Source organism: Megascapheus bottae, chromosome 6 (genome assembly GCF_031878675.1).
Source record: "Megascapheus bottae isolate mThoBot1 chromosome 6, mThoBot2.hap1, whole genome shotgun sequence".
Classification (NCBI taxonomy): Eukaryota; Metazoa; Chordata; class Mammalia; order Rodentia; family Geomyidae; genus Megascapheus; species Megascapheus bottae.
Genome location: NC_143514.1, coordinates 50,658,869 through 50,675,276, shown reverse-complemented (window position 1 = coordinate 50,675,276; position 16,408 = coordinate 50,658,869). Strand labels below are relative to the sequence as shown.

The following is a 16,408-nucleotide window of genomic DNA, read 5'->3' as shown; positions in this document are numbered from 1 at the left end:
TTTCAAATATTTAAATTTGAAATATTTATTTGTATAAATTGATTTTTCACAATAACTTTATTGTGATTTTTATAACATACATATAATGTACATTGTTTAATCTCATTAGTTTCATTATACTATTTTTTCAGGGGAGGGGGTCTTGGAGCTTGAACTCTGGGCCTGGGCACTGTCCCTGAGCTCTTCAGCTCAAGGCTACTGTCTGCCCCTTGAGCCACAGCTCCACTTCCCATTTTCTAGTGATTAATTGGAGATAAAGAGTCTTACATTCTTTAGTGCTCATGCTGATACTGACTTTGAACTGAAACCCTCAGATCTCAGCCTCCTGGTAGCTAGGATTACAGGCGTGAGTTCCCATACCCAGGTTCATTATATTATTTTTATACACATAAATAATGTACTTCTATAATATTCACACATACTCCTCCCTGTTTTCCCCCTTTCCCCATTGGCTGGTTCCATCTCCAACCAGCCCTCCTTTTATAATCATGTCACTATTATTTTTAGGTTGAGATTCTATGAATGAAAACATCCAATATTTGACTTTCTGTGTTAAGCTAGTCTTGCTTAACATGATGATCTCTAATTCCAAACATTTTCCTGCAAATGATATAATTTCCTTCTTTGTGGATAAATAATACTCCCCTGTATTTATGAACCTCATTTTCTTTAACCAGTCATTTGTTGTTGAGCATGTAGGCTGCCTTTCTCTACTGGCTATTGTGAATAGTGTTGCTTATACAGGTATTTCTCTCACATGTTCATTTATATTCCTTTGATTATATATACAGGAATGACATAACAGGATCATATGGTAGCTCTATTTTTTATTTTCTTGAAGAATCTCCACAATTATTTCTAATAGTGGCTGTACTAATTTACATTCCTACTAACAATGTATAAGGATTCCTTTTTTTCTGCATTGTACATTCTGTTATTTATTTGTATTAATGATTGATATTCCATTTGGGTTGACACAGAATTTTAGTGTTTTTACTTTTTAGTTTTTAGTTGTTACCCCCTCTCCCTCCCTCCCCCCGCAGTCATGGGGCTTGAACTCTGGGCCTGGACGCTGTCCCTGAGCTCTTCATCTCAAGGCTACTGCCCTATCCCTTGAGCCACAGTGCCACTTTCTGTTTTCTAGAGGTTAATTGGAGATAAGAGTCATGTTCTCTAGGTTCTTTAGTTCCCCGGGCTGACTTTGAACACCATGATCCTCAAATCTCAGCCTCCTGAGTAGCTAGGATTACAGACATGTGCCACCGTGCCGCCTGGCTCAGTTTTGACTTGCATTTCCTTTATGGCCAAGAATGTTAAACAGCAGTGGCTCACACCTGTAATCCTAGCTACTCAGGAAGCTGAGATCTGAGGATTAAGGTTCAAAGCACAAAAGGACCTGAGACTTTTTTTTTTTTTGCCAGTCCTGGGCTTGAGCTCAGGGTCTGAGCACTGTCCTTGGACTTTCTCAAGGCTAGAATTCTACCACTTCAGCCTCAGCACCACTTCTGGCTTTTTTCTATGTTTGTGGTACCGAGCCAGGTCTTTGTGCATGCTAGGCAAGCACTCTACCACTAGGCCAAACTCCAGCCCAACCTGAGACTCTTATCTCCAATTAACCTCTAGAAAATGGGAAGTGGGGCTTGGGTCAAGGGTAGGGTGATAGCCTTAAGCTGAAGAGCTCAGGGACAGTTCCCAGCCCAGGCCTGTGACCCACAAAACAAACAAACAAACAAAAGAATGTTAAGCATTTCTTGGTATGTTTATTAGCTGACTTGTTTATTTGTTTATTACCAGTCCTGGGGCTTGAATTCAAGGTCTGAGCACTGTCCTTGGACTTTCTCAAGGTTAGAGGTCTACCAATTGAGCCACAGCACCACTTTCAGCTTTTTCTATGTGTATGCTAGGCAAGCACTAGTGGTAGCACTAAGCCAAACTCCATGTCCCTGTTTTTATTTGTTTTGAGAGCTTCTTTCTATTGAGTTTGACTACTTATTAATTATTAATTGAATTATTTGTTATTTGGTTGTTTACCCCCCTTTTTTTTGGCAGTTATGGGCTTGAACTCTCTGCCTGGGTGCTGTCCCTGAGCTCTTCAGCTCAAGGCTACTGCTGTACCCCTTGAACAGTGGTGCCACTTCCGGTTTTCTGGTGGTTAATGGAGATAAGATATCTCCATGCCTGGGCTGGTTTTGAACTACGATCCTCAGATCTCAGCCTCCTGAGTAGTGAGGATTACAGGCATGAGCCATTGGTACCTGGCTAGTTGTTTATTTTTATGCATATATATTATATATTCTGAATATTAATCATATGTCCAATTAATAGTTTACAAAGATTTTCTTCCATTCTGTGATTATCTCTTGATTCAAAAGTTGTTTCCTTGTGTGTGTGTGTGTGTGTGTGTGTGTGTGTGTGTGTGTGTGTGTGTGTGGCGGGGGTCATGGGGCTTGAACTCTGGGCTTGGACACTGTCCCTGAGCTCTTCAGCTCAAAGCTACCACCCTATCCTTGAGCCACAGTACCACTTCTCATTTTCTAGTGATTAATTGGAGATAAGAGTCTCATGGATTTGTAGTGCTGGTTTTGAATCTTGATCCTGGAATCTCAGCCTCCTGAGTAGCTAGGATTCAGTCTTTTACATATGGATATGCAGGTTTCTTAATACCATTTGTTGGAGTGGGCATCATTTGTCTAATGTATGTTTTTGTCTAATTTGTCAAAAATCAGATGGCTACTGCTATGTGGGCTTATTTCTAGATCTTCTGTTCTTTTCCATTGGTCTGTTTTGGTGTGTGTTTCTGTGTCTCTGAAGTGTAGTTTGAAGTCAGATATTGTGATAACTCTAGCATTGCTTGTTAAAAAAATGAGTTAATATATATTTGTAATCTGAGAGGGTTTCAGTGTAATCTTTACATAATACACATAGTGTACTTCGAACAAATTCACCCATCCATCATATTCCCTTTTGTCTCTTTTTCAAACAATGTTTGTTGTATTCATACATATATGAAAATATAGGTTTATGCTTATGTGCATATATATGTATGTACATACATACATACCACAGAATATTTTTTCAATGTGGAATATTATAGATGTATTATAATATACATGTAATGTATATATCACATTGCATATATAATATTCATACATATGGATTATGTATACATACACACACCATATTTTCTTCATCCATTCATTGGTTGTTGAGTACCTTAGCTGATTCCACATTTTAACCACTGGGAACAAAGCTACAATAAACAGGGTAATGTAGATACCTTCTTTGTATATTCATTTTCTTTCCTTTGGGTATATGCCTAGAAGTGCTGAGATTATAGTGGGACTAAAGGAAATATCGACAGGTTATTTTAAATACTATTTTGATAGGTATGTATGCATGTCAAAATTTATGAAATTTTGGGCTGGGAGTTTGGCCTAGTGGTTAAAGTGCTTGCCTAGCATGCATGAAGACCCAGGTTCGATTCCTCAGTACCACATACATAGAAAAAAGCCAGAAGTGGTGCTGAGGCTCAAGTGGTAGAGCTCTAGCCTTGAGAAAGTCCAAGGACAGTGCTCAGGCCCTGAGCTCAAGCCCAGGACTGGCAAAAAAAAAGAAAATTATGAAATTTTATGCTTTAAATATGTACTTTTTGTTAACTATTTTCTATTTACCTGAACACCCCCCCCTTTTTTTTCTGGTAATGTGGCAGACATTCAAACTTCAGAAATATAGCAAAAGAGTTAACTATCAAAATCTCAAAGTTAGAGATTGGAAGTTTGGCCTAGTGGCAGAGTGCTTGCCTAGCATGCACAACGACCCAGGTTCGATTCCTTAGTACCACATACACAGAAAAAAGCTAGAAATGGTGCTGTGGCTCAAGTGGTAGTAGTGCTAGCCTTGAGAAATCCCAAGACAGTGCTCAGGCCCAGAGCTCAAGCCCAGGACTGGCAAAAAAAAAAAAAATCTCAGAAGTTAGCCAAGCACTGGAGGCTCATACCTGTAATCCCAGTTACCCAGAAGGCTGAGGTCTGAGGATAACTATTCAAAGCCAGCTTGAGCAGATAAATCTATGAGACTTTTATTTTCAATTGAATCACAGAAAAAGCCAAAAGTGGTTCTGTGGGTCAAGTGGTAAAGTGCTAGCCTTGAGCAAAAGGAGTTTAAGGACAGCTCTCAGGCACAGAGTTCAAGCCTCAGGACAGGCAAAAAATAAAATAAAAAATATATTGTTTTAAAGAAGGAATAAAATTTTGTCAGCCTTTGCTTAAAACCAAAAAGACAGGAATGGAGCTTGTATTGGTTTGTGATAATCTGAAATTAGGTATTTATACAATTCTCCATCTTGTGTGATTTAGATTGGAAGTTAGTCTGAATGGCCTCTTGAGCTTCTTTTCCACTCTAATCCTAAAATAGGAGTATGGGTTTATTTTAATTCAAGTACACATAATCTTCCCAAAAGTGTGAAATTACAAAAGCATAATTTCAAAAGTTCCTTGTATCACTAGCAAGAGCAGATGGCGCTCAAATCTGTTTGAGAAATGTTTGGTTTTTTTGGCCTTTAAGGAATAGATTTCTTTTAGAGAAAGAGGAGCCTTCTGCAATAGTTCATTCCATTGGAAGAATAAGAAGAGTTAGTCCAAGGTCCTTCTAAGACAGGAAGGAAGTAGTATTGATTATTTTTACAGTTATTCCTAGCTTATCTGTGAAAGACAATATTTAACTATAGATATAAATTCAAATGAAAGGATCTCTGAGAAGATACCTATGTCACTATGCTTTTGTAACTTGTATACAGCCATTCGCAGATATGAAAATGACTCTAGGACACTGAGCTTCCAGCCAAGCTCCTAGTTTTCCTTGTCTTTCAGAATTAACAACCATATTATTACTTTTAATCTTGAGACCATCAGTTCTAATCTTACTGTTTTTATGTTTTTAGATCAAACATCAAAAAAAGTCCTGAGTTCCACTGTCAGCCTTGCTCTCTCAGAAATCAATTTCTGGCCAAGGTGCGGTGGCTCATGCCTTGTAATCTTAGCTACTCAGGAGGCTGAGATCTGAGGATCACAGTTCAAAGCTAGCCAGGGCACTGAGACTCATCTCCAATTAACCACTAGAAAACCAAAAGTGGCACTGTGGCTCAAGGGATAGGGCTGTGGCCTTCAGCTGAAGAGCTCAGGGATAATGCCCAGGCTCAGGGGTAGGGTGGTAGCCTTGAGCTGAAGAGCTGAGGGACAGAGATCAAGCTCCATGACTGACAAAAAAGAAAGAAATTTCTGTTTCTGTGCATCCACTTTTCTGATAGTGCCCAGACCCCAAGTTCAAGCTCCACAACTGACAGTAAATAAATAAAGTAAATAAAAAATAAATTAAGGGTCCAGGAGTTTGACCTAGTGGTAAGAGTGCTTGCTGTGCATGCACAAAAAACCCAGGTACCACATACATAAAAAAGCTGGAAGTGGTTCTGTGGTTCAAGTGGTAGGACGCTAGCCTTGAGAAAACCCAAGGACACTGCTTAGGCCCTGAATTCAAGCACCAGGACTGACAAAATAAATATAAAAATGAGGAGTAAAGACTAATAGTTTGCTCTAGGTAGACTTATAGGACTACAAGGTAGTGTTTAGTCTCCAGACATTAGTGAATCCTACCAAATTGGAAGGTACATATTTACAAAGAAATTCAAAAAGATCTCCCTATACCTTGTCCTCCATTAGTTAGCTCAGAGTTTCTTTCTGAGTTTTGTTTCTGTTTCCTCCCGCCTGCCTGATTTCAAAATGAATTCAAATGTTGCATCATTTAGGAAGCCTCCCTAAAATTTATTATCACCTATTTACCATACTGTTGTTTAGTAATAATTATAGCCAATGGATATGGATATGAATCCCACCTTGCTCTGAAATATGGGCCCTTTGATAGCAGAGATGTCTAATTTCTTCTTGTATCATTGGTACTGTTACTCATTTCCAAAGACTTTCTATACCTATGTAGTAGATATTTCTATCTAAAGCTCTTCTTAATTATATGTTTATATAACTCAATCTATTTCATTTGATATCTAATCTGGTAGCACTTGAAATATAAAAGAAACAAGAATATACACACACATACACATATAATATATATATATATACATTCATATAGGTATACACACACACACACACACACACACACACACACCTATATAGGTGTTTTGTTTTGTTTTGTTTGGTGGATCATGGGGCTTGAACTCTGCATGGGCGTTGTCTCTGAGCTCAAGGCTACCACCTTACCCTTGAGCCAAGCCCCACTTCCCCCCGCAAAAAAAGAACAGTCCTGCATATAATGACAGAGAAGAGTCTGGAAAAATGGTTAAGATTAGCACATAAGGAATGCCATGAAGTTAGAACTACTTCCATCTCTGTTGTAACCTGCCACGTGCTCCTCAATCCACCAAGACTGGGAGCCACACAGTAAGGGAGACCAGACCCTAGAACTGAGGTTTGGGGTGCTGGGGGACCTGTAGCCTGCCAGCTGCAGATTCCAAGATTTCCTTAACCAAGGTTTTCATTGGGCTTGTGCAAGGAAGTAAGGTACAAACCTCAACACATGGCAGTATTTTGTATACAAGTGGTTGTTGGCCTCATTATTCTGAGAAGGAGAGCTAAACAGAAAACAGCATATAGTTTAGGATGGTGTTGACCCACACCCAGGATAGGAGACTGAGTTCTGTTAAGCCTGGATTGATTGACCTTTCCAGAAAACTCAGCATTCTGAGAGTACATTATGAAGAGGCATTCCAAACCCCCAGTCTCTTTGGGACCTCATAGCTTGGATTTCCGGGCTTTCACATATCTCAGTAAGTCATGTGGACATGTACGGTAGTGTATACCTGTGGTCCCAGCTGCCCAGGAGGCCAGCAGTGGGAGAACTGTGCACATTGAGGGCCCCTCTGGGCAAAAACCTAAGACCCAACCTGGAAAGTAAGTAAGGCAACAACAACAATAAAAAAAAAAAAAAAGGGCAGGGGGCGGTGCTGAAGCAGTGGCTCAAATGGTAGAGAGATTTGTTTAATAAGTGCAAAACCCTTGTACTGAAAAAAGAAACATTAGTAACTGATTTCTTTGGAGATCTAAAAAGTAAATTAAAAAACAGTGAATTTTATAGGTTTGTAGAAGAAAGCTTTAAGGCTCTTAATATTGAAAAAGAAGGCGGATGCACTTAAATGTAGAACATTTTTAGCATTGAATGTAGAGTACTGCAACTAGCTAATTTTGTTATTTCAGCGTAGCAGTAAAAAGACAAAAATGAATGCAGAGCATGTAAAATCAATTATAAACTATATAGGGAACTTTTATGTGCTGATTTTCTTTTACTTGTTGGTCACTGATTTTTCCATATTCTCTTCATTTTTTTTTTTATCTTTGAGAAGATGCATTTGTACCATATCATGCAAGAAAATGCCGATCTTGGTAAAATAAAGTTAGCCCTCTTCTGTGGTTGCAGATGATGAAAGCCATGAACAAGTCCAATGAGCACGTCCTGGCAGGCGGGGCCTGCTTCAATGAAAAGGCAGACTCTCACCTTGTTTGTGTACAGAATGATGATGGAAACTATCAGACCCAGGCAATCAGTATTCACAATCAGCCCAGGAAAGGTAAGCATTTGAGTTGGTGAAGATTTTTGACACAGGAAGTCATTTTTGGACATGAATGTCCAGCTGAATGTCTCAACCCTATAACATTTTGTAGATTGGTGACCAAAACACATTAATAAACTTCCAAGCATATTCTTCTAACTACTTTGAATGATTAGTGTTCCAAATGAAACCTCCTTATTGAGGGAAACTTTTTTTTTGCCAGTCCTGGGGCTTGAACTCAGGGCCTGAGCACTGTCCCTGGGCTTTCCTCAAGGCTAGTGCTCTACCACTTGAGCTTCAGCACCACTTCTAGCTTTTTTTTTCTATGTGGTACGGAGGAATGTAACCCAGATCTTTGTGCATGCTAGGCAAGCACTCTACCACTAGGCCAAACTCCCCGCCCCTTTTTTCCACTTTTTAATTTTATTTTTTTTCAGTGTTATCATTTGCATAACCTTTACTATTAAAATTGAGTAGGATCTTTAACTTTTAATCAAACATATTCTGTCATATATCATAAACAAACTTTGGAAGACTGCAACACTCCACAGATACTTTATACTAATTTCAATTTTTTTAATGTAATAAGGGTTACAGTTATATTTGCCAGATAGAAGGTGCATTACTCCACACATATTGATGCCCCTTCTCATGTTTTTGTCCCCATTTCCCTCCCCCCACCCTCTCCCCTCATCATGTTTTCCCCCTTTCCCACTTCAAATAAACAAATAATCATATATAGAATATACCAGATAACAAGGTAAGATACTGTAACAATATGAGAATAATCAAGGGACAACAAAAGAGATAAGAAATTGATACTCTACACAATCGGTGGAGTTTCTCTACTAGCATACTATAGAAATGATCTCTGAAAGTATAGTATTTAATTTTAATTTTTTTTTTTTGCCAGTCCTGGGCTTGAGCTCAGGGCCTGAGCACTGTCCTTGGACTTTCTCAAGGCTAGAGCTCTACCACTTGAGCCTCAGCACCACTTCCAGCCTTTTTGTATGTATGTGGTACCAAGGAATCGAACCCGGGTCTTCACGCATGCTAGCCAAGCACTTTAACCACTAGGCCAAACTCCCGGCCCTTAATTTTAATTTTTTAAAATACATTTTGTTGCCAGGTGCAATGGCTCACACCTATAATCCTAGCTACTCAGGAGGCTGAGATCTGAGGATCAAGGTTCAAAGCCAGCTCAGGCACAAAAGGACCTGAGACTCTTGCCTCCAATTAACCTGTAGAAAATGGGAAGTGGGGCTTGGCTCAAGGGTAGGATAGTAGCCTTGAGCTGAAGAGCTCAGGGCCAGCCCCCAGGCCCAGGGGTAGGGTGGTAGCCTTGAGCTGAATAGCTCAGGGACAGTGCCCAGGCTGAGTACAAACTCCATGACCCACCAAAAAAATTATATATATATATATATATATGTATATATGTATGGCAATATATAATATAATATATATATATATTTGTTATCTTTTAAGTAGTTGTACATTGGAGTTGCCATTCACCAAAGCAGTTTATGAATACAGTACATCTTGATCAATGTCACCCAAGGGAAACATTTTTCAGCACTATTTCAAGATATTGACAGGCAGACATTGAGTAAGAATGCTCAGGTAGAGTTGAAGCTTGTTGGATGACCATACTGAAGGAAGACATCTAGGTTTGGTTACTCAGAATGTGATTTTTTTTTTTTTTGGTCAGTCTGAGCCTTGGTGTTGTCCCTGAGCTCTTCAGCTCAAGGCTACTACCGTACCACTTGAGCCACAGTGCCACTTCCAGTTTTCTGGTGGTTATTTGGAGATAAGAGTCTCACGGACTTTTTAGTGCCCTGGCTGGCTTTGAACAGTGATCCTCAGATCACAGCCTCCTGAGTAGTTAGGATTACAGGCATAAGTCACCGTGCTGGCCAGAATGTGATTATCACTTAGGAAACAGAAATGAAGAACATGCTTATTCATCAGATAGATCTGCTAACCAGAACTTTTAATAAGATTGCTGAATGATGCAAATGCACATAAGAGCATGAGAAGCCTTGCTCAGGTGGCATTATACAGAATGTTTTCTTAGTTTCTATGATTTTAGAATATGTCCCTTGGTCCTGGAGTGTGGCCTGGTGGTGGAGTCCTTGCCTAGAATGCACAACTCTGTGTTCAATTCCTTGATGCCACATACACACATAAAAACCAGAAGTGGTGCTGTGGCTCAAGTGGCAGAGTGCTCAAGGACAGTGCCCAGGCCCTGAGTTCAAGCCCTAGGATCAACCAAAAAAAAAGTCCTTATAAACAGTGAAAGTCTTTATTAATAATTGAAATGAGAGAAACCCTTGGTAAACAAGTTTAAATATGTCTTTTGACAAGCTGGTAACTGTTTTCATTTGCCAAGAGGATAGCGTCTTATCTTTTCCTAAATTTAAATAATGTTTTTGTGGGCTAGGAGTTTGGCACATTGGTAAAGTGCTTGCCTAGCATGCATGAAGACTTGGGTACCACATACACAGAAAAAGCCAGAAGGCTGTGGCTCAAGTGGTAGAGCTCTAGCAGCCTTGAGAAAGCCCAAGGACAGTGCTCAGACCCTGAGTTCAAGCCCTAGGACTGGTGAAATAATAAGAATAATAGGGGCTGGGAGTTTGGCCTAGTGGTAGAGTGCTTGCCTAGCATGCACAAAGACCGGGGTCAATTCCTCGGTACCACATACATCGAAAAGTCGGAAGTGGTGCTGTGGCTCAAGTGGAAGAGATTAAGCCCAAGACTAGCCAATAATAATAATAATAATGTTTTTTAATGTATCTCTTAACATTATATAGTTCTATAGTTTATTTTATGAAACACTTCTCATAGAGACGTATGTCTCATATGTCTATATAACATATAGTGGATCCTCAACGTATTTTTAAGTCAGTAGTTTAATTGAGGCATAATATGTATGTATGTATGTATGTATGTATGTATGTATGTATGTATGTATGTGTGTGTGTGTGTATGTATATTTTAGATACCGTTTGACCACCAGGGAACATTATGGGCTTACCTGGCACTCTGCCTCTGGGCTAGTGCTCTACCACTTGAGTCACAATACTATCTCCACTTTCTATAATTAGTTAGAATTAAGAGTCTCACAGACTTTTCCACTGGAGCTGGCTTCAAACCACTTTCCTCAGATCTCAGTCTCCTGAATGGCTAGGATTATAGGTGTGGCCTCTGGCACTGGGCTATATCACCTTTTTATTGTTTCCCATCCCTCTATCCCAAAGTTTATCCTGACAGACTATTTCTATTACTGTTTTTAGTGACTGGTGCCAGTTTCTTTGTGTTCAGTGGCGCTCTCAAATCCTCTTCAGGATTCCTTGCCAAGTCCAGCATCGTGGAAGGTAATGTATGTGTTGTTTACTCCATGTGCACTAGTTCAGTCTTCATGAATACAACCAAATGCAAGCAACGTTAAGAGGAGCCTTGCCGTTTCTATTGTAGATGTCTGGCTCCATTATGTATTCAGTGACTTGGCACTCTTAAGCTCATTAGAACTGCCATGGGACCTGGGCATGGTGACCATGCCTACACCCTTGGTGACTTGGGGCACTGAGGCAAGATCACTTAAGCCCAGGCACTCAAGACCAGTGTGGGCAACATTGCAAGACCCTATCCCCAAACAAGAAGGGAATAAGTATAGTTATCATGAAACGATTGCATAAAAGTTAGGAGGTGGCCTTTTATAGCTTGAGAATAAGGTACTAGAGGGACATAGTAAGGATTTAAATCCATTATTGGATGCAGATATGCAGATGTAAAGATGAAAATCACTCTTCACTTAGAGTGCATAATGAAATGTGCTTACAACACAGTTGCTATAATTAGATCTGACACATTTTGTTGTTGTTAGAGACCGGATCTAGCTGTAGCTTAGCTTGGCCTTGAACTTCTAATCCTCCCTCAATGCTAAAATTATAGGTGTGCCTGGTTAATGACCTAGTTGTCCTAATTGCATTTCAAACCCCAAAATTTGATAAGTTCCAATAGCTATTTTACTGTGCTTGCTGATTTCTCTGGGTGAGCAATCTCAACAAAACAGTGCAGAGATGCATAGCTTGACTGTGTTTCATGATGCTTGGGTAGACAGGATGATGGCCTGTCCAGTGGGGCTTACTTAATGGCAGAGGATAGAATCATGCAGGGGCAGGGCGTTTGGCCTAGTGGTAGAGTGCTTGCCTAGCATGCATGAAGACTTGGATTTGATTCCTCAGTACCACATATATAGAAAAAGCTGGGAGTGGTGCTGTGCTCAAGTGGAAGACCACTAGCCTTGAGAAAGCCCAAGGACAGTGCCCAGCCCCTGAGTTCAAGGCCTAGGACTGGCAAAAAAAAAAAAAAAAGGAGAAGGAGAAGAAGAATTGGACTTCACTTCTTGATGGGGGATGGGAAGGTTTCATTGTAGAAGCATGTGAGGGAGGAGATATGAGAAATAATTGGCTAAATGTAATTGCCAGTGTCCATTTCCATAGTATTACACTCCAAGGCCCTATCTTAAAGCAGTCCTATATAAGGGTTAATTGAAATACACAGGTAATTGAACATATATCTGTAGACACTTACTTTATCCTTTTTGGGGGGTACTTTTTTGGTAAATTTACTAAAACAGTTAAGTATAATATGTATATTATTTTACAACTGAATTTTACAGCTCTTATACAATAACATGCTATTAAGAAATTTTTTAAGTATATGGGCATCTACTCAGGAGACTGAAGCAAGAGATTCACTTGAGCCCACAAGTTCAAGGCCAGCATGGAAAACATAGCAAGAAATTGCCTCAAAAAAAAAAAAAAAAAAAAAGCTGAGCATTGATGATTCACATCTGTAATCCTAGCTACTCAGGACATGAGATGTGAGGATTGCAGTTCAAAACCTTCCTGGAAAGGAAAATCCATGAGAGTATTTTTTTCTCCAATTAGCCACCTGAAAACTGGAAGTGCAGCTATGACTGAAAGTGGCAGAATGCTAGCCTTGAGAAAAAATAAAAGCTCAGAGACAGCACCTGAGCCCTGAGCCTGAGTTCAAGCCCCATAAGTGACTAAATACATGAAGAAGTCTAGAAGTTCAATAGTGTTATTCAGTCTAAAGAGACTAATACGTACATGATCAAGTGTGAAGTATTGCTGAAATTATGTCATTACAACTGTGATTAAAATGATCAAGTGAATTAGGAGATTCTTACAAATGCAAAGCAGTTAAAAGTTGTATGATTATATCTTCAGGCTATGAATTTGTTGAGTTTGTACTTCATTGTGTATTTTAGTAGAGCAGTTAGCTACTATTTACAAGATTTTGTTGAGGTTCTTTCATAATTATTTCAGCTGACAGTGATATGGTGCATTGTTTAGTATGTAACATTTACTCTCAGTGTTTACCTTCCACTCCTGTGGATAGCAACTGAAACAATGTTACCATATACTAGCTATGTAGCCTATATGAAACTCTTTAACAGAGTTGCCTTATTGTTAATCTACAAAGGGATTTATTCCCCAACTGATTGCCATAGTTTATTCAATTTTTTTTTGCCAGTCCTGGGGCTTGAACTCAAGTTCTGAACACTGTCCTTAGGCTAGAGCTCTACCTCGAGCCACAGCACCATTTCCAGTTTTTTCTATATATGTGGTACTGAGAAATTGAACCCAGGTCTTTGTCGAGCATGCTAGGCAAGCACTCTACCACTAGGCCAAACTCCTAGCCCCTGTACAGTGGTTTTTTAACCAATATTTGCAGGCATTCACTCTGTGCTGGGCAGTTTCAGTAAGGTGAAACAGATAAGTACAATCAGAGCATGGTAAATGTAAGAAAGGAAATGAGAACAGATTGCTCTGTGAGGCCAGAAGAGCAAAATGGTCATGTGTAATTTTCTTCATTGAGCAGTATCTGGAGAAACCCTCGCTGGGGTTTGAAATGAAATTAACAGACAAGTGTTTAAGCAGAGCCTATCTTGGCATTTGCTTTCATAGCTCTTTCAGTGAGTGAGAGCTTCAGCTCAAAAAAGAAACGCTTTTTGTGACTGTGAGCTTTGGAGGGATCTGCTAGATGCCGGGTACTGTGTTTCATTTGCATTGTCTTCATGCATCTATCTTGGTGCTGATTTTCAGATGGCGTCATGGTCCAGATCACTGCAGAGAACATGGATTCCCTGAGGCAGGCACTTCGAGAAATGAAGGACTTCACCATCACCTGTGGCAAGGCCGATGCCGAGGATCCGCAGGAACAGATCCGCATTCAGTGGGCGGATGATGACAGGAACGTTAACAAGGGGTAAATGGCAGCAACTCCCCCCAGCCCCCGGTCCGTGGCACTTCTTTGCCCTATATCACAATGTCAAACATGTCTGACCAGTGATTTAAAAGAGGACACTTTGCAGAAGAAAGGGAGAAACAACATAAGAAGGGAGAGAGGAAAGGAGAAAAGGAGGGGAGAAAAAGAAAATGAGACACAGGGTACCCAGGACAAAGCCTGTTGAACTGGATAATTCAGTTTGTAGTATATAGATTTGTTTTCTAGCTTGTCTTATCTGGGCTTCTTGCTTCCAAGTATTCTAACAAACTAAGACACCTTTTAACACACACCCCCATCCACCCACAGACACGCGCACACACACACACACACACACACACACACACACACACACACACACACTTTTTGGTGTGTGTGTGAGTGATTCTGAATTCTGTCATTTGAGTCACACCTCAGATCCTTTTTTGCTTTTAGTCATTGTCAGATAGGTCTCTCATTTATCCCAGGTGGGCCTGGACTTAGCACTGAAGGGAATTTGTAGACCCTGGACCCTGGACACTGGTCCACCCATTCATGCCAGTACTTGGACAAATGACTTTTTTTTTTTTTGACTGGGTGATATTTTTATTTGGGTTTATTTATACAGGATGAGGTCAAGCATGTTTGAATATTATTTTGCTGACACTAATCTACAGAATGACTCTTTTTTTGGTTATGGGGTTGAAGCCAGAAGCTTAGGCATGCTCTACCATTAGTGCTCTACCATTGAGCCACAATCTTAGCGTTAGTTCTTTATAAACATTCACTAAATTCCTAAGTTCCACCCAGTGGGTCAGTACTGAAAATACAGCACCCAGATATGATAGCATCATACTCCTCCCCTTTACAAGTGCATTTGTAGGCCGGGAGTTTGGCCTACTAGTAGAGTGCTTGCCTAGCATGCACAAAGACCCATGTTTGATTCCTCACCACCACATACATAGAAAAAGCTGGAAGTGGTGCTGTGGCTCTAGCGGTAGAGCTCTAGCCTTGAGAAAGCCCAAGGACAAGCTCAGGCCCTGAGTTCAAATCCCATGACTAGCAAAAAAAAAAAAAAAAAAGAATGCTGGCATGCTATGGTGTGACTCAAGTGACAGAACACCTGTCTAGCAAGTGCTAGGCCCTGAGTACAATCCCCAATACTGCCAAAAAGTGGGGGGTGCAGGAAGGAATCCCAGAAAAAGATCAGACTTGGTTAAACGATTTGTTATATAAATGATTTGTTCTTTTTCAAATGTGTGCTTGAATTATTTCCATGCATAGGCCCTCTCATGTGGAAGTTGGTACAGTGGCTTTCTTTGGGATATGCCACACAGATGCATTAGGCAAGGCCCTGGTGTGATTAGCAGAGCACGTAGCAGGTCTGACTTTTCCTTTCCTCTGTGTTAGTGTCATAAGTCCTATAGATGGAAAGTCCATGGAATCTATAACAAATGTGAAGATATTCCATGGATCAGAGTATAAAGCAAATGGAAAAGTCATCAGATGGACAGAGGTAAGGAACTAGATGTTGGCATCCTTGATGTACACAGAGCACAACTTTTTTAGAAATCTATTTTCACTAAAATTCAAGAAGAATGTATCTACATGGTGTGTATGTACAGTCTTTGTTGTGTTCTTTAGAATGTTGGTTGGTCAAGCTACACTTACTGTGAAATCCATCTCAGATAACATGTTGTTTCACAATAAGTAAAGCTCAGAGTAAGTAATTTGTTAGAAATTACATGGCAAATAAGTAATGGAAAGTTCTGATCCAAAACTAGATATAGGATGACTCTTAAGTTCTTAAATGAAAGCAGTAATAGAAGCTCATCTAGGAACAAGAGGAGCAGGGCTACAATCCTGTTTGTAAGAAGTGTAGAAAGTTTAATCTAAGAATAATATATACATCCTTTTTTTTTGTCAGTCATGAGACTTGAACTCAGGGCCTGGGTGCTGACCCTGAGCTTTTCAGCTCAAGGCTAGCACTCTACCACTATGAGTCACAGCTCTATTTCTGGTTTTCTGGTGGTTAATTGGAAATAAGAGTCTCATGGACTTTCCTGCCCTGGCTGGCTTCAAAGTGGGATCCTCAGATCTCAGCCTCCTGAGTAGCTAAGATTACAGGCATGAGTCACCAGAGCCTGGCAAGGATATTATCATTATTATTATTATTGTTATTATTATTATTTTGTGGTTAACTATGGGGCTTGAACTTAGAACCTGGGTGCTGTCCTTGAGCTCTTCTCTTAAGGTTAGCACTCTACCACTGTGAGCCACATCCTACTTCCCCTAACTCTCTTAACCTGCTTAGGATCACATTTATACTCATTTCTAAAATAAAGAATGGTAACATCTCTAAGATTCCTTTCAGCTTTAAGTGACTTCTGGCTTTCTGTTTCTCATAAGAAACTGAGGCCAAGTGTCATCTAGGTGCATATAGCTGGTACCAGGACATCACAGGGCCCAAGGCTATTGTTTCAAGTACTTCAGGTTCAT

General features: G+C 40.0%; 1 protein-coding gene and 1 pseudogene across 4 annotated transcripts in view; one reads left to right on the top strand and one right to left on the bottom strand.

Moving 5' to 3' along the window:
* The window catches only part of Zfyve9 (zinc finger FYVE-type containing 9), a 103,778-nt gene that overhangs the window by 85,329 nt on the left and 2,041 nt on the right, over positions 1-16,408 (top strand). For all 4 annotated transcript variants that reach the window (XM_090334837.1, XM_090334836.1, XM_090334838.1 and 1 more), the window contains 4 exons: positions 7,483-7,633; positions 10,909-10,989; positions 13,750-13,912; positions 15,320-15,425. In XM_090334837.1, coding sequence (XP_090190963.1) covers positions 7,483-7,633; positions 10,909-10,989; positions 13,750-13,912; positions 15,320-15,425 — 501 coding nt within the window. The remainder of the gene's footprint in view (positions 1-7,482; positions 7,634-10,908; positions 10,990-13,749; positions 13,913-15,319; positions 15,426-16,408) is intronic.
* Positions 8,301-8,502, bottom strand: LOC150061829 (small nucleolar RNA U3; annotated as a pseudogene).